This window comes from Castor canadensis, chromosome 5, assembly GCF_047511655.1.
Source record: "Castor canadensis chromosome 5, mCasCan1.hap1v2, whole genome shotgun sequence".
In the NCBI taxonomy this organism is placed as follows: Eukaryota; Metazoa; Chordata; class Mammalia; order Rodentia; family Castoridae; genus Castor; species Castor canadensis.
In genome coordinates, this window is record NC_133390.1 from 139,509,857 (window position 1) to 139,533,482 (window position 23,626).

Sequence of the window (23,626 nt, forward strand, 5' to 3'; positions counted from 1 at the left end):
TTACAGACATACATACTGCTTGAAATCCTTTCCACAGCACGTCTCACATCTCTCATTAGCACATGTGTGTACCCACTTCTTTCTGAAGCAGAGTGGTGGTAACATACAGTGGGGCCACCTCACAAGCTTAAGTTACAGAAAGCTGTTCTTCTAAAAGGCCTGTCCAATAGCTGGTCCCACCTTCAGGGCTGGTTCTTGACTAGGCAGCCTTGGGTGACACTTCCTTGCTGGCCTATTATAACAGTCACTAAAAGCAGTGCTTTGCATAGAGAAAAGAAATTTAGGATGAAGAATGCCAAGCAGCCAGCACTTTTCTGGGCAACTGTGAAAGAGATTCTGAGAAAGTATGACAGCTTACCATTTTTTCTCTAAAAGCCTGGCCTTTGGATATACATTTGGAAGTCAAGGGTACCTAACTTTTACACCAACATTTTCATTCAAACAGAGCGAAGGGAGCTATGACCTTAACTCTGTCAAAAATACCAAAACTTCGATGATTTGTCCCATATGGAAGGCAAAGTCTTCCATTCCCAAGTCGCACATGAATAATTACACAAGAGGTAAGTTAAAAACGCTTCCTTTATTACATAATGCCAATGCTGCTACTTCTAAGTTCAACTGTTCGTGCATCTCTATGTTGTTGAGTGTTGTGCCTGTGATGTTAATGACAACCACTTCCAAGTGTTATTGGGCAGTGCACTATCCCTTGTGAATGTCATCCATGGTACCTGCTCCCCATTCACACAGTCAACAAAGTGCTCTAGGAAATTAAGTTCTCCCAGGTCCCAGAGGAAAGAAACTCAATGTCTTCTATGTTTTACTGCATCAGTGCAGAACAATTCTTTCTGAAAGAGACGCAATTAAAGATCTGGCAGGTGTCCTGGCTTATCAAAATACGGCTTTATCATTTTCATTATCAAAGCAGATTACAGTGGAGCCCTAACGTGCTTTATGATTAGTTACAAGACAGTGTACATTCTCCTGAGGATGTACCATGATTTCCAAGATGCAAGGTCACTCACAGTGGTCTCTCAGCTAGTGGCTGCTCATTGCAGGCACAGTGGTGTCTCCTGGCCTCCAACACCCAGCTCGGAGTTGTGCTTTGCAACCTCAGCGTGAATTATAAGCGGACACAATTCTGAGGTCATCTCCATCATACATTTGGTAGAACTGAAAAACTGCCTGTCTTAGCCTTACTGTTGTCAGTGTATTAGTGTTAAATGTTTTAAGAAGAATTACATCCCATTATTCTGTTCAGATCAAGGAAAAATAAGGAATTAAGAATAATTTGGGGCCAAAATTATAACCAGATTATAACCAATCTCTAAGCAAAAGAAACAAAGTAACTGCTGAGGTTAGCAAAGATGTAATAATTCCCTTCACATGGCCTTGTACTGTTTTGTGAATTGTATTATTAAAAATCCTGAGCTCAAAAAACAGTTCTTTATAGGTCAACTCATCAAAACAGGCATTTGGCCAGTAAGAATTTAATTTCACACCAATAAAACTTTAGACTCTAGATTTATTTAGGGCTGTGTTTGTACATGTTTATAGAATATTCAGTTTACTCTAAAAGATGACAAGACAGCTCCCCCTCAGTGAGATCCTGGCCTAAATATATTTGCTTTACTTAGATAGCAAGAGGATAACATTAAACATGGAAGCTTTCAATCTGTGGCACTGATTCATCTACACAGGGCACCCTTCAAAGGCTACAATTAAGGATCCACCTAGCTTTTCAGCAATACAAGCTCGATTGAGGTCTTCTGGCCCATTTGCTTGACATTCATGCTTTATGCCTAGAAAGAAAAAACAATAATCCTATTAAGAATTACGGCAGCAGCTCACCTATTTCTCTAATATATCAAATTGTTTTTAAAGACCACTTGTAATATGGATATAAACACTGGTATTTATAAACCATGGAATGCCATATTAATATGTAAATACATGCATCAAAATGAATGACACTCACAAACATAATGTTGATTGAAAGAAGCCAGAAAAACAAGCTGACATCCTGAATGATTCCATTTGTATCACAAACACAATCAGCCCAAGCTAACATGTAGTTGAAGCCAGGCTATATTGCTACTCTTGTGGTTCAGGGGGAAATGGAGGGGGGAATAAGGGAGGCTTCTGGAATACTGTCATTAGATCAAAAACCATTAGCTTCAGTCTGTGAAAATTCATGGATTTCTGCAGTAATTTGTGATGTTTGCTATTCTACAGCTATGTTATACTTAAATAGTAAAAAGGCAGGTTTAGCAATTTTTCTTAGTTTTTAATATAAAAATTATGTGTTTTGATTGCCCAGCTGACTTAGTCAACTGCACTGGAAAGCTAGCCTTAGAAAAGAAGCAGGTCTCCAGTGGTGCAATGCTGCAACCTCCATGAAGCTAAGATGTGGCACTGATGGTGTAAACTACCACCATGTAGAATAACTATGGAACTGTGTAGAGTAGTTTCTCTATAAAGAACTGCCATACTTTAAATAGCTGCATTGTTACTCTACCATTTCAAGATCCTTTCTCAAGCTCTGCTAAAAGCACAGCAAGTTTGCTTTGGGGCAACTTCAGACTGATCTGAGAAAGCCAGTAATGATTTCACTAGGAAAAAAGTGACAAGGTGACTGTCAAGTCTTTTCAGCAATTCCCTTTACTGAAAAGCAATACACAATAAAGACAATGAGGAATCCACTCTGACTCTTTAGCTTCATCATTAAAGTACTGAAGCTAAGGAGTCACTTGAAAGCGTCTGTTAGCAGACAAGTGAATCCACTTCTGGGGGTGCCCCAACATCAGCCCCAAAACAATAACTGGGTGGCATCAGGGTTCTGAATAGGGAGGTAGAATTCTGTTTCCTACCTAAGGAAAACAAGTGAGGGCAAACCTGTTCTACAAGAATACAGGAACCAGTCACAGAAAAGCGAAACCAATGCTTGGGCAAACCCTTGTGTCCTTGGCTCCCACAGCTGTTTGGGTGGCAGGGAGGTGGCAGACACTCAGACCAGACCTTCTGTTCCAAAGCTGAGAGAATCAAGGCCCATGAAAGTTACATGGTTCTAGCCAAGGTCACACAGCAGTTGAGACAGCAAGCTTAGCCCTCAGGGCACACACCCCATGCTCTTTCCACCATACCAACACTTCCTCCTGGCTGAACTTGGGCCAGGCCATCTCATCTGGACCCCAGTCACCCAGTGGCAAGTCAAATAGAACTGGCCAGCTCAAGGTGAGTGTACTTTCCTTTGGACACAGTTGAAATCAATTACCTAAAATCATACCATTCCATAGTAAAGCTAGAGATAAGAGCATTCTTCCCTCTTACAAACATTTCCGTTTTGCAACTTTATCAACTACATTCAAAGTCAATAGGAAAGTGATTACTTAGTATGACCAATGTAAACCACAGGCTACATGAGAAACTAGTTTAAAAGCAGCCTGAGTTGAACATGGTGGCTCACACCTGTAAGCCAGCACTCAGGAGGCTGAGGCAAGAGGATTGGGAGTTGAATAGTAGGCTAGGCAACATAAGAGTTCAAGGCTAGCCTGAGCTACATAGCAAGAAAGACCCTGTCATTTAGGAGAAAAAAAAAAAAAAAAAGCCTGAACAGGTGACATACAGCCAATAATGAAATAACAGAGTTATAAGCCCTGCAGCCTAGTGTGACTAGCCCAAGGAGAAGACACTCAGAGGGCATTTATTTCCAAACAACGCACTGCTTCTCCCTGATTTATGCCCAAATCTCTCCAAAGAAAATGAGGCGCTTTTTAAAAAGTTATAATCCCCATTCCCAAGGGCTCACCAAACCTCTAAGTATGTGAAAGCAAATTTAGCCCATACCTTGGAATTTCTTTTTGATGGCATCCTTGGAGCTTGCATAGATCATTTTACTTTTCAGAGGTGCTAGTTCTGGTGCCCTAGAAGGAAGGATGCCAAAAATGAAAAAACTAGTTTAGAGAAAAGTACAACTTGCATTTATTAAATGATTCACATCAGTGAGGGGGTTGGAGAGGGTGCTCAGAATCTCCTGAGAGAGGTTTTCTATTTCTCCACCTCCTCACAGGGTAAATGCAGAATCACTCAGGTTGACCAGGGTAAATAAAAAGTCAAAACTATTAATGAAGAGTAGAGAACCACTGATCTGAAGTCAAATTAATGTGACCATAACAAGAACAGACACCAGATACTTCACTGTATACACTGTATAACCCAATTCATTTTTTTAAAAATGAACTGCTTTTCACTTTTTATTAATAAAGGCATGAGTTCATGTTAATAATCTTACTTATACAAGTGTTTTCACAGTTTTTCTAATCGAAAAAAGTTCCAAAACACAAACATAAGTATCTGCCAACCCAAAACTAAAAATGCTACCATTTTGACATTTTTGCTTCAGGTTGTTTTCTAAAAAGAAATAAATAATAAATCAAGTAAAAATACCCTTAACCCTTCCCTGTCCTTTCATTTACATCTATTCCAACAGGAGATTCTGACCACACAAGCACTTCTTTCTTATCTTAGTCTAACATAAAAGGGTTTCAATGCCAAATTGGAAGTCAGAACCAGAATTTCAATAATTCTCTTGAAAAAATATTAATATGTATAACCTTATGATTCTAAATACAGCATTCACAAAGATTTCTCTTCTTGTAAGCTAAATGGCAATAATTCCATCTACACTGCTTCAGAACAGGCAAGTGTTTGAGTTAAAAATCAAGTGGGCACTTTTCTTATGCAAAGTGGTTAGGACATGAAAAAGCACTAGCTGCTCTGATTTTACTCTTACCACATTGCTGAAATACAGAAGAGTTGCTCCCTGGACAGAACTTGTTATGGAAAACATGAAAAGTTTTACATTTTCATAAAGTAAGCTAATAGTGCAAAATAAACCACTGCACTTACTCTAAATTTCCTTTCCTCTACTTTTAATTTCCAAATGCTCTTTAATTAAGTATAATTTTCATAGTGAAAAAATACATTAAAAAAAATGAGAATGAAGGAAATACGGACCCACTTAAAAGCCTATAGCTTTTAACAACCTGTAGCTAGCATACCTTCCCCTCAGCTGTAAATCCCACAAGGCAAGGGACTTTATCCATTTTATTCATAGTTGCTTTCCCAAGCCCTAACACAGTACCTGGCATAGAGCAGAAATACAGTTTAACAAATGTGTCTTACGTTTTATCAACTATTACCTTGTAACTAATACCAGTTTCAATGGAGAACAAACTGCTCCAAAATATGCACCTTGACTCTCCTACTTGCATCCCTACAGCATCTTGGTTTAACCAAGTACAATACAAAGGCTTGCTGAAATGGACCTGGGGTATGACCCATTGTTAACTTCATTTAAAATCCTTTGACCTCCAGGCTCACATCTCTTTTCACCCTAAGCTGTGTGTTAGTGGGGCATAGCTAAGAGCTAACAGCCTCCCAGCCTTGCCCCAAGCTCAGGCCAAAAAGTCTGCCATACCCCAAAGGCAGAAAGTGTTACCACTTCTCCTTTCCCTTAGAAGCTACAGAACATTCCAGCTATGTGTCCACCTGACCAAACCAAGACATGTGGTCTAATACAATTAAATGGGGAATACATGGGTCATTTTTATCTAAGGCCTAATCTCAAATACTGACTTACTCAAAAAGCCCAGAATGACTATTTTAAACAGCATGTCATAAAAAAGGCAAACACATCACTTTATAGTACTGTCTAGAGAAATGATGTCCAACAGAGCTTTCTGCAACAATGAAAATGGTCTATATTTGTGCTGCCCAATACAGTAGTCACTACTCATATGTGGCTGAACATATGAAATGTAGCAATTCATTCAACTGAGAAACTGAATTTTTAATTTAAATAGTCGCATGTGGCTAGTGGCTACCCTACTAGATATGCAGACATATAGCAAATTACAGTGGGGAAGGAGTCACACCAACTTATTCAACAGTAGCAAACAACAGAGGCACAAGGTTATGCACCTAGAAGAGTAAGAGGCTGATTCTTGGGATGGCATGTTGGAGAAACAGGGTTTTGGCTTCTAAGTAGGAAACTTTAGTAGAAGAAATTTTTAGCTTATAAACAGTGGGTTCTGAGAATACACAGAAACCTACCTCCTGTCCTTCCCCTACCAAAAATACCAACTACTGAAAATCATGGTTTTTCAAGCAGACTAAGTGATTAAGTTTTAGTCTGGTCCCACAAACATCAGTCCAGCTAAGACCTTGTAAAATCTTATAAAACAAAAATTAAATGATGACAGCAAATAGCTTGAGTAAGAATTACTATGGTCCTGGAACTGGTTCCCCAAGTACCAACTATGAGATTAACTCTGAGTTACAGACTCAATGTTTCCAAACACTTACCACAAGAAAAACATCAACTCTTCTTTTCTAGATTCCTTGGTTTCAAAGCTTGCATCATACAAAGCATAACGACAATCTTTTTCAGGAAGCATTCCCACGAAATGCTTGAAAGGATCGGTTATGGTAACACCAACATCTCCAACCAAGATCTCTTTGCCTTCTTCAACAATGATGCACTTTTTGTCTGCACTGAGGCAAAAAATGACAGCCTTCTTTCTTTTCTTGATTTCTTCTGGTGTGGAGCATTTCCGAACTTTCATGTCATAAAAAATGCGACATACTTCATCAGCAACTTGCACTCCCGAGGCCTATAATGAGAAAAGAAATGCACAAGAAGCTTATACTTTTTATCATGCCAAACATAAAACAATACTTCATTTTTGGCTACAGATTGGCAAATATATATAATTTTCTGAGGTATATTTATCATTCAATAGAAAAACTAAATAACCTAACATGTAATCACTACTGATTTCAGACATCAAGCTTTTTTTAAAGCTTACATATACTGTGAAAGACATTCTTCACCATTAGGTAGGATAAGAGGAAATTCAGTCATAGCAGCTTCTCCTATGCTTCTTAAATGCTGAGTTATGTTTTTCTTAAGCAGGGTTTTTGTGTATTCCTTTCCTAATGCAGAGGTAATGTTTAGAGCTAATGGGTTGGAAATAACTTTCCCACAACATCTCTACCCCTAACAAAAAAAGAACTATTTAAAGGTCTGTGTTCTACTCACATTCCAAAATTACAGGATCAATATTCAGTAAACTTGGTCACTTGCAATTAAAATTTCACTTGTAAAATCTCTAAGTTTTAAATTAAAACAAATAAGAAAAAATGTTAACCACTAATAACAAAGAGAACAGGTTAATTTGGGGTTATACTGACCAGAAAAGTCAGTATATACTAACCAGAACTTTTACCATGTTGTGTGTGGTATCTGGGATGAACAGCTAAGTAAGATCTTGATAGCAAAGATCTTAAAGATCTTAAAACAGCTTTTAAATTCTTTTATCTTTAAGAGATGTGCTATTTATATTAGCTTTACTATCTGTAATATTTTTATGCTTCACTAACTACTACTTTGATTTGTGTGTTAGCTTCTCTAAAGCAAGAATGAAAAACTTAGAACTGAAATACTAAACAATGTAAAACTACTGACACCCAAAATTAACATCAAGTAATTTAAGAAAAAAACCTGCATGAGAAATGAAAAGATAACTTACAAAATGGGAAAAAATATTTGCCAGTCATGTAAGGAGCTTGTATTCAGACCACATAAAGAATGGCCGGGTGCAAAGGCTCATGCCTATAATCCCAGCTACTCGGGAGGTGGAGATCTGGAGAATCCCAGCTGGAGGCCAGCCCAAGCAAAAAGTTGGTGAGGTACCATCTCAATCAATAAGCCAGGCATGGTGATATGTACCTGTCATCCCAGCTATATAAATAGGAAGATCACAGCCCAGACTCCCCAAATCAAAAATACAAGACCCTATTTGAAAAATAACTAAAGCAAAAATGGCTAGGGTGTGCCTAGGAAGCACGAGGCCAAGTTCAATCCCCAGTACTGCCAAAAAGGAAAAAGAAAGAACCCTTACAACTCAACAATAACAAAGACAAATAGCCTAATTAAAAAATAATCAATGGATCTAAGTAGACATTTCTCCAAAGAAAATATTGCATGCAAGTACCCAACAAGCATGTGGAAAACATCAATAGTCATTAGGAAAATGCAAATCAAAATCACAATGAAATTCCACTTCACACTATTATGATGGATTTTTAAAAAATGGACAGTAACTGTGGAGAATCGGTTCCTCCTGCATTAGGGCAGAGGAATAAGCAGGCAGCAAGCACTTTGGCAGTCCTTCAAAAAGTCAAACGCAGAGGTAACAGACCACCTAAGAAGTTTGCTCCTAGGTATACACACAAGAGAAACGAGCACTTACAAACAACTGTACACAAACAATGAAGAAGGAACCGACAGATGCCTGCAACAACTTTGAAACCATCATGTTAAGTGAAAGAAGCCAGGCAGCCACAGATAGCAGGACTCCATGTATATGAAATTCCCCCAAAGGCAAATCCATCGATAGTAGATTAGCGGTTTCCAGGGGGCTGAGAGGAAGGGAAGAAAGAAGTGACTACTGATGGACATGGTTTTCTTTAAGGAGTGATGAAAATGTTCTCTAGTCTGACAGGGATGAGCAAGATACAACTCTTGAATATTCTGAATTGTACTTTATGGCATGTGAATTGTATCTCAATAAAGCCATTGTTTAAAAATTAAGAATTCTAGAGGGTAGAATATACTGAGATCCTAGCATTCACTTCATATTTTGGTAATCAGGCCATTTTAATTATCTCATTCATTAAAAAGAGTACTAAATACAATATACTTCAGTCCTGCCTAATCTAATCCTCCAACAGTGACTCAAAAGTTTGGAGACAATGGATATTTTTACAAAGAGAATTCAGATGATCAGAGTGAGCTTTTGGAAAGTATGTGGAGCTATGCCTAAGAGGACGAAGACAAGAACAGGAAGAGAACTGCAGCAGGAACACCAGCTAAAAATCCACAAGGCAAGGGAGAGGTGACAGACCCAGCCTGGGGAGTGGCAGCAGTGGGTGAAGGAGGGGCACACTGCACAGCTGCAATCAAACAGACTTGAAAATCACTGGCCTGGAGAGGGGGGATGGAAAGGAAGTCAGTTTGGCCAATGTAGGCAAATGCTCACTCTCCTTAATCTTTCCTCTGGGTGGCTTTAGATGCCTTACTATTAGAGTAGTATCAGTCTTCATGACACGTGACATTTTAATACTAAACTATGCCTGTGAAAATAACCAATCCCCCAGTACCGTATACTTTAGATTCAATGATTATACTTAAAATTGTAACACCTGGATTCAGGTATAGTACAGTCTTGAAATAGCATCAACATGAAAGAAATTAAGATTAAACAACTGGTTCCTAGATTCTTCGTAATGATTTTTACATAGTAAAACTAAAATCATGTGGGCGGACTGAGAAAGCAGGGAATATGGAATGTCTCCCTAAACCTTGCCACACAGCCCAGGTCTCTTCCCCTCCTTTCACCTCTATTCTCCTAGTGCCAACATATCTTCCCTCAGCAAGCTGGTAGCTCTTTTACCTTTAATTCTGATGGGTGAATTAGAAACTGGGGTAAAAATTATGAGTGGGATGGACAGAATCCTCAAGTAATTGCTCTTAGTTTGTTACTATCTTGGAGAACATGAAATGAAACCAAGATCAAGGCAGCAAGTTTATCCAAGCTTCTCTTCTAACTAGCTATGTCACCTAAGGCAAGGTATTCAAAATCTTTGGATTAAATGAGTTCCTTCAACCATAATTGAGGGTATGCAGACCAGTTATTATCAAGCTTTAATGTGCAAAGGAATCATTTGCAGATTTTGTAGATTCTAATTCATAAGATCAAGGGTAGAGTCCATGAGTCTCCATTCACACAATAAGATCCAGATGAATCACTTAAAAAAAATTACTGCTATATTTACTTTCACCTATACAAAGTTTTTACAATGAAGCGGTAATAAGAGTACATTACAAATACTTCTAGGTACAAAGTCACAGCATTTGTTTTCACGTGCCATGGACTTCTAGCAAAGCTTATGGGCACATTCTCAAGTAATATTTCAAATAAACACACAGGATTACACAAGAAGCCAATTCTATTAAAATATAGTTCATTTATGATGAAGGTTAAAAATCCTTGTATTAATTTTGGTGGCTTTATTATCATGAAGCAATATTATAATGAATCTTAAATGTTATTGCTTTCAACATTGATATCCAGAATCATTCTTTATTGTTATTCTGTGCTTTTAACTAATAGAAAAGGTCCTCTCTATTAGACAGTGGCCATACCACCATGAAAGCACCCAATTCCTCTGGTGTTAAAAGCTCAGCAGGGTGTGGCCTGCTTAGTACCTGGATGGGAGGAAAGGTCTTCCCTCAATCTCATTCTTCAGTATTTCTCTACAATGTTAGATTACTAAGATATCTAACTACTCACCTGTCAAGAATTCTAAAGTTTATCTTAAAAAAGAAAAATAAAATTCTTTTATTTTAAAGTTAACTTAAAAAAGTTATTGATATTTAAACACACAGTTTTAACAATAAAGACCATTAAAGGATACGCTGAATGGAGCACTGAAATTGGCTGCACAGCTGGGAAGGAAAATCTTGAGAGTAAAAATAGATCGCTATCACAAGAGCTCTGTGATTACCTTAAAAAGATATGTTATTCACAACTGAAATTTCTCCATGTTCTATACCAGGGACCACTGGAGAATAACACTGCTCTTAGAGCTCCACCCCCATGTCAAAACAGTTGCTGTTTAAGAAATAGGTTGCTGTGTTTTATCTCTCTTGGCTGTCAGCTTCTAACTTGTGCATGGAGTATGATGATCTCATGCCTGTATGAGTCTCCTCTGCAGAGCCTTTATAAAATGCTGATCCAGAGGTTAAGTCAATATTAAATTCACTCCGTGTATGCTTCTTTAAAGGCCCCTACTCTCACACACACAAAAGATAATGTGGAACACTGTATATTTTAAAGTTGCAAGTGGCAGAACACAACTTAAAATATCAATTCTCTCAATTCTAGCATGAAGGTGATAACCATTCATACTGAGCATTAAGTTTTTCAAATCCAATTTCTGTAAACAACTGTACTAGTTCAAAAACTAAATGCATGATTACTTACAGCACTCCATCTTAAACCAGAACATCAGAAATAGTGGCCTATTTCTATAATACTAACTCAAGTAGGATACCTGACCTTGGCTCAATAATTAAAGCCAACTACACTTTACCTAAGTCTACTTAGAGAAAACAGGAATAAAAGCTATGTTAGTTATCTAAGAAAATTATTAATTTTGTCAAAACTGTTTGTAAACCAAGAGAGTCTGAAATATTTGAAAGTAGGATATTATGTAGCAGACAAATACAACTTCAAATTAACAAACTGACAGAAAACAGTGGCTCCTTTCTCATCCTGGGAGTTTAAAATTAGGTTCATTTACATCATGCCTTGAATAGGGGCCAGTAGAAACAGAAAACAACTAACAACAAAACATTTGGGGTTGAGCTACAACTGATGCCTCAGCATCAACAAATATAATGAGTGCTTTAGGCACATTTCTCCGTAGAAGGGTCAATGCCCCAACTGGGGTGGCGGAGTGGTGGTAGACACACACATCTAATTTAACCCCTTACCAAAACTCCACTGGAAGTTTAAGAAAGGGATTAATAAAACACAAGCCTATCAGTATACGCAGAAAAATATGGTCTTCAAATAGGAATGAGTGAAAGCATGTGGATCACTGATCCTCTGCTAAACCTCATCCTGTCAATCATCACCCCTTACCCCTGGGAATTCATTTCCTGGAGAGAGTGAAATAAGCACCCTTGTGACCTGGACATCAACCCAAGAAGAGGGAAATAGGGACCTTGCATAAGTGAATGCCAAGACACACTTCCTACACCACGATGAAGCCTGGCTATGAATTACAAGCCCTTCAGTCCTAATGCTCTAGGGCCATGCTTGCCAGTGTTCCCCACCACACCATCTAATATGGTGGCCACCACCACTTGTGGCTATGAGCACTTGAAATGTAGCCAAAACACTGAGGAAGTACATTTTTAACTCGATTTTAAATAACTTAACATAAAGTAATCTAAAATTAACTCAATACTAAAACAGTATGTTAGGGGTAAACAAATTTATAAAACGAATTACAGGCTGAGGGTGGGTAGTGGGTGGGCGTGACCTAACCAATGCACAACGTAAGAACTGTTACAACGAATCCCCCGTACAATGAATATTCGCTAAAATGAAAAAAATAAAAATGTACTGCATAGCTTTCTGCCTTTGGAAACTGTGTATTATTCAGCTTTACTAATGACTCATACCATTAGGAACCTCAGTTATTACAGTGTGCAATGACAGATCAATGCCTCCAAAAGCAAAGATTTCAAATCTAGTTTTTCCTTTTGTAATACTTATGGTCAACTATTTCTGGGGGCAAAGAAGCAATTTTGAGGGAAATCCAAACTAATTTTTTAAAATTTATTTTTGGTTCCCTACGTAGTCCATGCTGGCCTTGAATTTGTGATCCTCTTGCCTCAGCCTCATGAGTGCTGGGATTACAGGCATGTAACACCTCACCAGGCACCTTTTTAAAAAAAAGTACATATTATGTTAATTTGGAAGACTCAAAACAACCAAAATGAAGAATGATTATAAAGTTTTATACAAGGGAGCTTAACTTTAAACAAAGACTTAAATTCCCACAGATAGCATAACAAGAGTCTTTTATTCCTTGAGGAAAACACTGGCTACTGGAAATAATGAATTCCAAGTACAAGGCTTATATAACAGAAACTTAAGGCTAGATCAGGTGAATTTTACAATTAAATGGGAATATGCTTTTTAAAAATAAGTTGAAAAAGTCAGATATTACATTTTTTCTTAAGTTGGCTATATTCTCCTTCTCACACTACAGCTTGGAACATTTAACCTTAGAAGACCTTTTCATCCAGAGGAGGGAGCATACCACAAGGCTGAATCAGAGGCAGTCAAATCTTTCAACCTGAGCAAATTATAGCTAACTTCTCCAGCCTCAGTTTTATTATGTGTAAAATGTGAATTATGACATGGCTAACTCAAAAGGACTTGGACCATGCACATGTGCTGGCAACAGGACCACTGTACTGTTATTCACCAGAATGTCTAGTAAGAGTTCCTCAACTCTAAGTCACCTATGTGGTCAACTTTTATTAGTCTTTGGGTGACTGGGTTGCTATGGATAAAGAAATCCAGACAAGTTAAAACTGATACTGGAAACAAATTCCTATTTGCACTTTGTTGACCAGAATTATGACTTAAAAAACAAGCCTGACGTCTGATGTGTGTACCTCCTCTCTTCCTATGACTATTATGTGGTGAGATAGAAAAGACATACACAAGAGAAACATGGCAGTCCTCATAACACTGTAAGATTCACACTATCTCTTTTTTCGCTTTCTGGTGGTACTGTGATTTTTTGTTTGTTTTTTGTCCTTTTTTGTGGTACTGGGGTTTAAACTCAGGGCCTCACACTTGCTAGGCAGGTGCTCTACCTATTAAGTAACACCTCCAGCCCTTTTTACTCAGGTTATTTTGAAGATAGGGTCTCACTTTTTGCCCAGGCTGGCCTGAACCACACTACTCCTATTTTATGCTTTGTACTGTTGCTGGGATGACCGGCATGTACCACCTTCCCCAGCTTTTTTTGGTTGAGATGGGATCTAGCAAACATTTTTGCCTGGGCTGCCCTGGAACTGCAGTTCTCCCAATCTCAGTCTTCAAAGTAATTAGGATTACAGGCATGAGCCACCAGTGCTGGCTACATTACTTAACAATGCTCCTAGGCACACCTATCACCTGTAGGCATAAATCAAAATCCACAATGAAGGCAGCTGGGGTCTACTGGGAGTTACTAGGTCTTCTCCTAAAATCATCTTCTCAGTATGTATTCCTCAAGGAAACACATAACAAATCTTCAATCTCTTGATAAATTCAAATGTCTACAAGTGCTGCATGCAGTTTTTCAGACTGTCCCTTGCTAAAAGTGCGTTGACATGGGAGTAAGACAGCTGAACTGAAGTTCCTGCTCTGCTAGGCTGCAACCAGCTGGAAAAGGGCCATCCACTCCTCTCCTGTGGCTGTACCACACTGAGGGAGCCCAACACACTAATTTGCACAGTCCCTTCATCACACCCCAGTGATCATGGATTAGAAGAATGAAAATTGTTTAATATCCATGTTACTCAAAGTGATTTACAGATTCAATAAGATCTCCACCAAAATACCAACATTTTTTCTCTAAAAAAAACGGAATTTTTTTTACAGAGACAGAAAACAGCAATTCTAAAATTCATATGGAACCACAAAAGACCCTGAGTAGACAAACCATCTTGAGCAAAAAGATCAAAGCCAAAGGTATCAAAATATCGGATGAAAACATTCAACAAAGCTACAGTAAACAAAAGAACATGGTACTGGCATTAAAAACAACACACACACACACACACACACACACACACACACACACACACACACACTCCAAAGGAACAAAATAGAGACCCCAGAAACAAACCTACACACCTATAGCCAATTAATCTTTCAAAGGCACCAAAACATGCACTACAGAAAGGACAGTCTTCAATAAATGGTACTAGGAAAACTGAATATTCATATGTAAAAAATAAATAAATAAATAAAACTAGGCCTCCTATCTACAAAAATCAACTCAAAATGGATCAAAGACCTAAATATAAAACCCCAAACTACAAAACTATTAGAAGAAAACAGGAGAAATGCTTCAAGACATCTAAAAAGCAAAGGGGGGTTTTGGGGTAAGATTTCAAAAGAAATGGCAACAAAAATAAAAATAGAGTGTATCAAACTAAGAAGCTTCTGCATAACAAAAAAATAATCAACAGAGTGAAGAGACAACTTACAGACTAGAAGAAGATATTTGCAAACCATTCCCAAGCAATATCAAGATAACAATAATCTGATTTAAAGGGAGCAAAAGATATGGATAGACATTTCTCAAAAGACCATACAAAGGACCAACAAGTATATGAAAAATGCTTAGTACCACTAATCATCAGAGAAATGCAAATCAAAACCAGACACAGGTATCATCACACTTCCATTAGAGTGGCTATTATCAAGAAAGACAAGCCCAGGATGGTGGCTCACACCTGTAATCCCCATTACTCAGGAGGCAGAGATCAGGAGGATCACAGTTGGAGGCCAGCCCAGGCAAAAAGTTACAAGACCTCACCTCATCAATAAACTGATAAACCTACATGAGAGGCTGTTGGTAGGAGGATCACAGTTCTCCCAGCCCAAGGCTGGCCTCTGGCAAAAAAAAAAAAAAAATGCAAGATCTTACCTGAAAAATACCTACTGCAAAAAAAAAAAAAAAAAAAAAAAGCTAGGGGCATGGCTCACTTGGTAGAGAATCTGCCTGGCAAGTGGGAGGCCCTGAGTTCAAACCCCATGCAGCCAAAACCCAAGAAAGACAAAGGTAACAAATGCTGGCAAGGATACAGATAAATGGTAACTCTTCTACACTGTTGACAGGAATGTATGTAATTTGTATAGCCATTATGGAAACCCATATGAATGTTCCTTTAAAAACTAAAAATAGAACTACCCTAATTAACCTATCCAAAGAGAAATGAAATCGGCCTATTAAAGACATACTAGCACGACCATGTTTATTGCAGCACTATTCACAATAGCCAAGACATTAGATCAACTGAGGCAGTCATCAACAAATGGATAAAGTGTGGGGCAAGTACAAAACAGAACATTTAGCCATAAGAAAAACGACGTCTGTCATTTGCAGCAACATGGATGAAGTAGAAGATGTTATATTAGGTGAAATTAGCCAGGCACCGAAAGACAAATATTGTGTTCTCACTCAAATGTTGGTACCTTAAAAATAGAATAGTGGTCACTATAGATTAAGAAGAGTAGTGGAGAGAATGGAGAAAGAAGGATGGACAATGGGCAGTGAGGTACAGTTGCATAGGAGGACACCTTCTGATGCTTCACAGCCCAGGAGGGGGCTATTTAGCAAAAACTACCTACTTCATAAAGACCTGGAAGAGGGGACTTTGAGGGTTCCCAACACAAAGAAATGGTAAGTGTTTAAGGAAATGGAAATGCTAACTATCTTTGTTTGATCATTATACTCTGTTTAAATGTATCAAATTATCACACTGTATCCCAAAAATACAATAAAAATATAATAAACAAAATATAAAACAGTGAGTTTTTAAACAAATTGAAAAAATTAAATAGACTATACTCCTCCACTGGGGAATGGAATAGTACTCAGCAATAAAAAGAAACAAACTCCAGATGCACAAATGCCTAAGGCTAAATGAAAATATGCCAAACTCAAAGCAAATGACTGACTATATAATTCTATGGGACATTCTTACAAAGGTGAACGTACAGGGACAAAAAACAGATCAGTATTGAGGGTGGAAGATGGAGAGATTAATGGGGAATTTTTTAGAATGAAGGAACTATTCTACATATACATATATACACAGTGTTAGCAGTTGCACTGAATACATTTATAAAACTTGCAGAACTTACACTAAAAAAAGTGAATCTTATTTTATGTAAATTAACCTGAATGGAAAAATTATGTATCTAATCTTTACTTAAAAGGCAACAATACAGAAAATATTCTGCCTCACTTTGTATAAAAGCATTTTTTACAAATAAGCTAAGGCAAAGGATTTCTCCTTGGCTTAATCACTTTTCTTGGTTAGCTAGCATGTCAATGAATGCAAGACAGGAAACAGATCTGACACTGGTTGACTGACCTACCTGTTTCACCTTCACACCCAAGTTCTAAGTCCTACTGAAGCAGCCTAGGTTAGGGATAGTCTGGGACTGCTCCCCCTCTTGGCTCAAGGGCTCCTCCCTCGAGCCCACGGGTGAGAGGAGCCAAGTTCAAGATGGAATAAAAACGACCTACCAAGAGACCTGGGCCCATCTTCTTCCCTTCCCTCACCTGGCAGAATAGTGAACCCCCCCTTCCCTCAATAAAGCTATTCTACCTCACCCCATCCACATGTTCTGCTTGGATTCCTCCATTTGGAACGCAAGGACCAAGATCTCCTGAGGACAAGAACATAGACTGCCAATAACACTGAGCTTACAGGCATGCTTCACATGCCTGGCATCATCTGCCCCTTTTACTTTTTGTTCTGTTTTTGCAGTACTGGGATTTGAACTCAGGGCCTTGTACTTACTAGGCAGGTGCTTGAGCCACACCACCAGCCCAATGTCCCTTTTCAAGTCAGATTATTTAGTTTGGTGTTGAGTTCTTAATATATTTTGAAAGTTAATCCTGTGTTGGATGAATAGTTTGCAAACACTTTTTCCTGTTCTGCAGGTGATCTCTTCATGCAACTGTTTCTCTTGCTGTGCCAAACACACAACTTTTTGACCCAGAGATGCCTTTTTTAGGACTCTTTTTTGAAAAAGGAATGCAAATGAATGCAAAAGTTTATGAACAAGATAAAAGAGCATTTCTTCTAATAATGGACCCAAATTTAACATGAGGATGATTTACTGTCATCACTGCATGTGCATACCATTAAACTGAAATTGTTTATACAGATATATTACGCACCATAATCTTTCCCCATTTAAAGTATAAGTTCAGTAGTTTCAGTATACTCCGGGAGCTGTACATCTATCAATCACAACCTAGTTTTAGCGCCTTCTGAATCACATTCCCACCAGCAGTCACTCCTCTTTCCCACTCCCACTCCCTCCAGCCCATCACTAATTTATTTTCTGTCTCAATGGGTCTGCCTATCCTGAGCATTTCATATAAATGGAATAACACAATATACAGTCTTCTGTGACATGACTGGCTTCTTTCACTTACCATGCTTCCAATATGTACAATATGCTTCCATGTTGTAGCAGGTAGACTAATTTGTTGCCAAATAGTCTATGGTATGAACACACTCCATCTTACTGGTCTATTCATCAGTTGATGGTCACTGGGATGTTCCCACTTTTTGGCTATCATGAATAATGCTGCTGTGCACATTCATATGCAGGTTTTGTGGGCACACATTTTCATTTCACCTGAGTATATAAGTAGGAGTGAAACTTCTGGGTTATGTGGTAGCTCAAGTTTAACTTATTGAGAAACTGCGTAATTATTTTCCAAAATAGCTGTACCTTTTTACATCCCCACCAGCAATTTATAGCCATGTCAACATTTGTTACAGTTCTTTTTTTTTTTTTTAATAATCAGCCCAGAGGGTAAGAAGCACTGTTTAACTGTGCCTCTGATTTGTATTTCTCTAATGGCTAGTAAGGTTAAGCATTTTTCAGGTGTTTATTTGGCCACTTGTACATCTTTAGAAATGTAAATTCAAATACTTTTGCTCATAAGATTGCATTGTTTTCTTATTGTTGAGTTGAAATAGTCCTTTTTAATATTCTACATACTAGTTCCTTGTCAAACATAAGATTTGCAAATATTTTCTCCCATTCTGTGTGCTGTCTTTTCACTTCCTTGATGGTATTCTTCAATGCATTAAAGTTTATAATTCTAGTAAAGCCCACTTTATCTATTTTTTTCTTTTGTTATTTTTTTTCTTTTGTCACTTTTGGTTTCAGTGTCACTCCTAGAAATGCCAAGAATATTCAACAAAAGTTGCTTAACACAAGTTCACAAAGATTAGTGCCTATGTTTTCCTTTAGAAGTTTTATAGCTTTAATTCTTAATTTTAGATCTATGATCCACTTTTGGTTAAAATTTGCTTATAATGAAGCACAGATACAAATTCATTGTTTTGCATGTGATGCTCAGTTTCCTGGCACCATTTGTTAGCAACACTGTTTTTCCTCCACTGAATTATCTTGGCACCCTTGTCACATTGGGATATGCAAAATAAAGTTATATGCTTTACAGATGAATTCATCTGTGTGGAAAAAAAAATGTATTTGTCATTCCTACATAATCACTCTCATTCTCTTACTGCCACTAAATGTGTATCAAAATGCTCAATATCTCACTCATTTTTTTAACTTATTTCTGAATTATCTTTCCTATTAGAATGTATATTTTATAAAGACAGAGACTTTGTCTTATATGCTGTTGAACCCCCCGAGCCTGCAGCATACCTTGCCTTGTTCCTATAAGTATCTAAGATTTACTTATTGAAAGAATGGCCTGGAAGAATATATGCTAAGCATTAATACTTTGATTGGGGTTGCCATTACAACGAATTCTTTCTTAATATCCTATAATGAACATATATTACTCTTATAATCAGATATAAAATTAACAGTTTGAGGGTTTTTGGGTTGTTTTTTAATTTTGTTTTTCTTTTTGGGCAGTACTGGGGTATGAACTCAAGGCTTTACACTTGCTAGGCAGGTGCTATACCACATAAGCCATGCCTATAGCTCTTTTTGCTCTGCTTATTTTGGAGATAGGGTCTAGCTTTTTGCCCAAGCCAGCCTAGTCTGCAATCCTATTTTATGCTGCCCACTGTTTCTGGGATGAAGGCACATGACACCACACCCAGCTTCCTTGTCCCCTTAGTGGGTCTTGCAATAGTGATCCTCTCAATCTCAACCTCCTGCGCAGCTTGGGGTAGCTGGGATGACAGTCGTGTCCCACTGCCTCCAGCCATTAGTTAAGATGGAGTCTTGCAAACTTTTTGCCAAGGCTGGCCTTAAATAGCAATCCTTTGGATCTCAGTCTCCCAAGTGGCTAGGATTACAGGCATGAGCCATCAGTGCCTGGGTGAAACATGTTATTTTAAAGATTAGTACTCCTGGATCAATTTATTACACCTCAAGGTTCTAAAAATCTCTATTTTTGCCAAACTCTCTTAAGCTTCTTTTTCGGGTCCTTAGCACAATGACACTATTAAATACCTAGTAGCTCAGTTCTAGATTTTTGGGAATCATCTCTGATGGTCTATCCCTTATGACACACAATCAAATTATTAGAATTAATTCCTGTCAGTTCTATGCCCAAAATATATATCCAACCTCTACCATCTTTATTAACAATTTCTAACACAAACTTCCACCATCTTTTGTCTGAGTAACAGCAAGTTTATTAATTGGTCTTTGTTCCTGTTTGTACATCTCTGCACTCTAGCCACAGGGATAAATCGTATCTCATTCCACTACTTACCACTTCTCATAACTGCATACCTAGTGGCTTCTGGATGAAATGAGAATAAAATTCAAACTCCCCACCTTTGACCTAACTGCTCTTCCTGGTCTACATCTTGCCTACAACTCGTTTGCTACTAGTTACAGTTTGCATATGAAATGTCCCCAAGAAGGCTCATGTGTTGAAGGCTTGATCTCAGCTAGTGGTGCTATTAAGGTGACTATATCATGAGGGCACTAACTTTACTGATGCATTAATCCATTGATGAGTTCATAGCGAATGGGCTATTAGGAGGTGGGACCTAGTTGGAGGAAGTAAGTCACCAAGGGCATGCTTTTGAAGAGTGTATCTTGTCCTGGCCCTCTCCCACACACCTCTGTCTGCATCTAGACCGCTATGAGGTAAGCAGCTTTCCAACACCATGTTGTTTCTGCCTTGCCACAGACCTAATAACAGTGGAGCCAGCTGATCATAGACTGAAACCTTTGACAACACGAGCCAAAATAAATCTTTGCTCCTTTAAGTGGTTTATCGCAGGTATTTTGTCATATACTACTTTTTCTCCTTTGTTCATTGAATTCTAGACAGGCATGCAATTTTTGTTCCTGGAAGACCTTTCTACTTAAGAGTTCCTCCAGCCTGAAACAATCTTCATACAGCTAGCTCTTTCTTGCCATGAAAATATCACATCAAATGGCACCTTACCAAGGGCCTTCTCTACAATCCCAGCTCAGAAGCCAAGTCCTCTAGTACTACCTACTGATTACCTCATTTTCTTCATACCACTTATGATTATCTGATGTGATCTTGTCCCTTTTTTTTTTTTTTGTCTTTTGAGAGAACTCTGTTTTTCAGCACTGCACCCCTATGTCTGGATTAGTTCTTGGCATATAACAATCTATTTGTTGAATAAATGACTGCTAGGCTAAACACTGGGGCCAATACAGCTGTGTTTCATTCTCCATTAATTACTTCAGAGAAAATATATGTTTAAGAGTAAAAGACAAGATATTTTTACATCAGAATTAAGTCACCTGAAACATCAAGTTTAAAAGTTCATTATATCATAATGGTTTCAAGTAAAATAGCATTAACTTAGAGAAATAAGAAAAATTATTGAAACATGTTCTGATATACTCCCCCTATCCTTTTTATTTGATCTCAATTACAGAAGCATGCACTGGTGTGAGAGGCCATAAAAATGAGAGGAAATACAAATTAATAAGAACTTTGAACTATTCTGAAGATATACCCAGCTAGACAGAGGTAATACATACAATGAGGAATACTAGGTGATTGTTGGCTACAGTGGGTAGCAAATCTCCATGCTTTGACAGCCTAGGGATGAGTGATTCTTTTTTTTTTCTTTTATTATTCATATGTGCATACAAGGCTTGGTTCATTTCTCCCCCCTGCCCCCACCCCCTCCCTTACCACCCACTCCACCCCCTCCCGCCGCTCCCCCCCCTCAATACCCAACAGAAACTATTTTGCCCTTATCTCTAATTTTGTTGTAGAGAGAGTATAAGCAATAATAGGAAGGAACAAGGGGTTTTGCTGGTTGAGATAAGGATAGCTATACAGGGCATTGACTCACATTGATTTCCTGTGCGTGGGTGTTACCTTCTAGGTTAATTCTTTTTGATCTAACCTTTTCTCTAGTACCTGTTCCCCTTTTCCTATTGGCCTCAATTGCTTTAAGGTATCTGCTTTAGTTTCTCGGCATTAAGGACAACAAATGCTAGCTAGTTTTTTAGGTGTCTTACCTATCCTCACCCCTCCCTTGTGTGCTCTCGCTTTTATCATGTGCTCATAGTCCAATCCCCTTGTTGTGTTTGCCCTTGATCTAATGTCCACATATGAGAGAGAACACACGATTTTTGGTTTTTTGAGCCAGGCTAACCTCACTCAGAATGATGTTCTCCAATTCCATCCATTTACCAGCGAATGATAACATTTCGTTCTTCTTCATGGCTGCATAAAATTCCATTGTGTATAGATACCACATTTTCTTAATCCATTTGTCAGTGCTGGGGCATCTTGGCTGTTTCCATAACTTGGCTATTGTGAATAGTGCCGCAATAAACATGGATGTGCAGGTGCCTCTGGAGTAACAGTCTTTTGGGTATATCCCCAAGAGTGGTATTGCTGGATCAAATGGTAGATCGATGTCCAGCTTTTTAAGTAGCCTCCAGATTTTTTTCCAGAGTGGTTGTACTAGTCTACATTCCCACCAACAGTGTAAGAGGGTTCCTTTTTCCCTGCATCCTGGCCAACACCTGTTGTTGGTGGTGTTGCTGATGATGGCTATTCTAACAGGGGTGAGGTGGAATCTTAGCGTGGTTTTAATTTGCATTTCCTTTATTGCTAGAGATGGTGAGCATTTTTTCATGTGTTTTCTGGCCATTTGAATTTCTTCTTTTGAGAAAGTTCTGTTTAGTTCACGTGCCCATTTCTTTATTGGTTCATTAGTTTTGGGAGAATTTAGTTTTTTAAGTTCCCTGTATATTCTGGTTATCAGTCCTTTGTCTGATGTATAGCTGGCAAATACTTTCTCCCACTCTGTGGGTGTTCTCTTCAGTTTAGAGACCATTTCTTTTGATGAACAGAAGCTTTTTAGTTTTATGAGGTCCCATTTATCTATGCTATCTCTTAGTTGCTGTGCTGCTGGGGTTTCATTGAGAAAGTTCTTACCTATACCTACTAACTCCAGAGTATTTCCTACTCTTTCTTGTATCAACTTAAGAGTTTGGGGTCTGATATTAAGATCCTTGATCCATTTTGAGTTAATCTTGGTATAGAGTGATATACATGGATGTAGTTTCAGTTTTTTGCAGACTGCTAACCAGTTTTCCCAGCAGTTTTTGTTGAAGAGGCTGCTATTTCTCCATCGTATATTTTTAGCTCCTTTGTCAAAGATAAGTTGCTTATAGTTGTGTGGCTTCATATCTGGATCCTCTATTCTGTTCCACTGGTCTTCATGTCTGTTTTTGTGCCAGTACCATGCTGTTTTTATTGTTATTGCTTTGTAATATAGTTTGAAGTCAGGTATTGTGATACCTCCTGCATTGTTCTTTTGACTGAGTATTGCCTTGGCTATTCGTGGCCTCTTGTGTTTCCATATAAATTTCACAGTAGATTTTTCAATCTCTTTAATGAATGTCATTGGAATTTTGATGGGAATTGCATTAAACATGTAGATTACTTTGGGGAGTATCGACATTTTTACTATGTTGATTCTACCAATCCATGAGCATGGGAGATCTCTCCACTTTTCTATAGTCTTCCTCAATCTCTTTCTTCAGAAGTGTATAGTTTTCCTTGTAGAGGTCTTTCACATCTTTTGTTAGATTTACACCTAGGTATTTGATTTTGTTTGAGGCTATCGTAAATGGAATTGTTTTCATACATTCTTTTTCCGTTTGCTCATTGTTAGTGTATAGAAATGCTAATGATTTTTCTATGTTGATTTTATATCCTGCTA

At 38.1% G+C, this 23,626-nt stretch overlaps 1 protein-coding gene across 1 annotated transcript in view; it reads right to left on the reverse strand.

Annotated features, from left to right (window-relative positions):
• Positions 1–561: 561 nt before the first annotated feature.
• The window catches only part of Dstn (destrin, actin depolymerizing factor), a 32,369-nt gene continuing 9,304 nt past the window's right edge, over positions 562–23,626 (reverse strand). The window contains exons 2-4 of the mRNA XM_074074279.1: positions 6,364–6,671; positions 3,844–3,920; positions 562–1,799 (exon numbers count right to left, since the gene is read on the reverse strand). Coding sequence (XP_073930380.1) covers positions 1,690–1,799; positions 3,844–3,920; positions 6,364–6,671 — 495 coding nt within the window. The 3' untranslated portion in view covers positions 562–1,689. The remainder of the gene's footprint in view (positions 1,800–3,843; positions 3,921–6,363; positions 6,672–23,626) is intronic.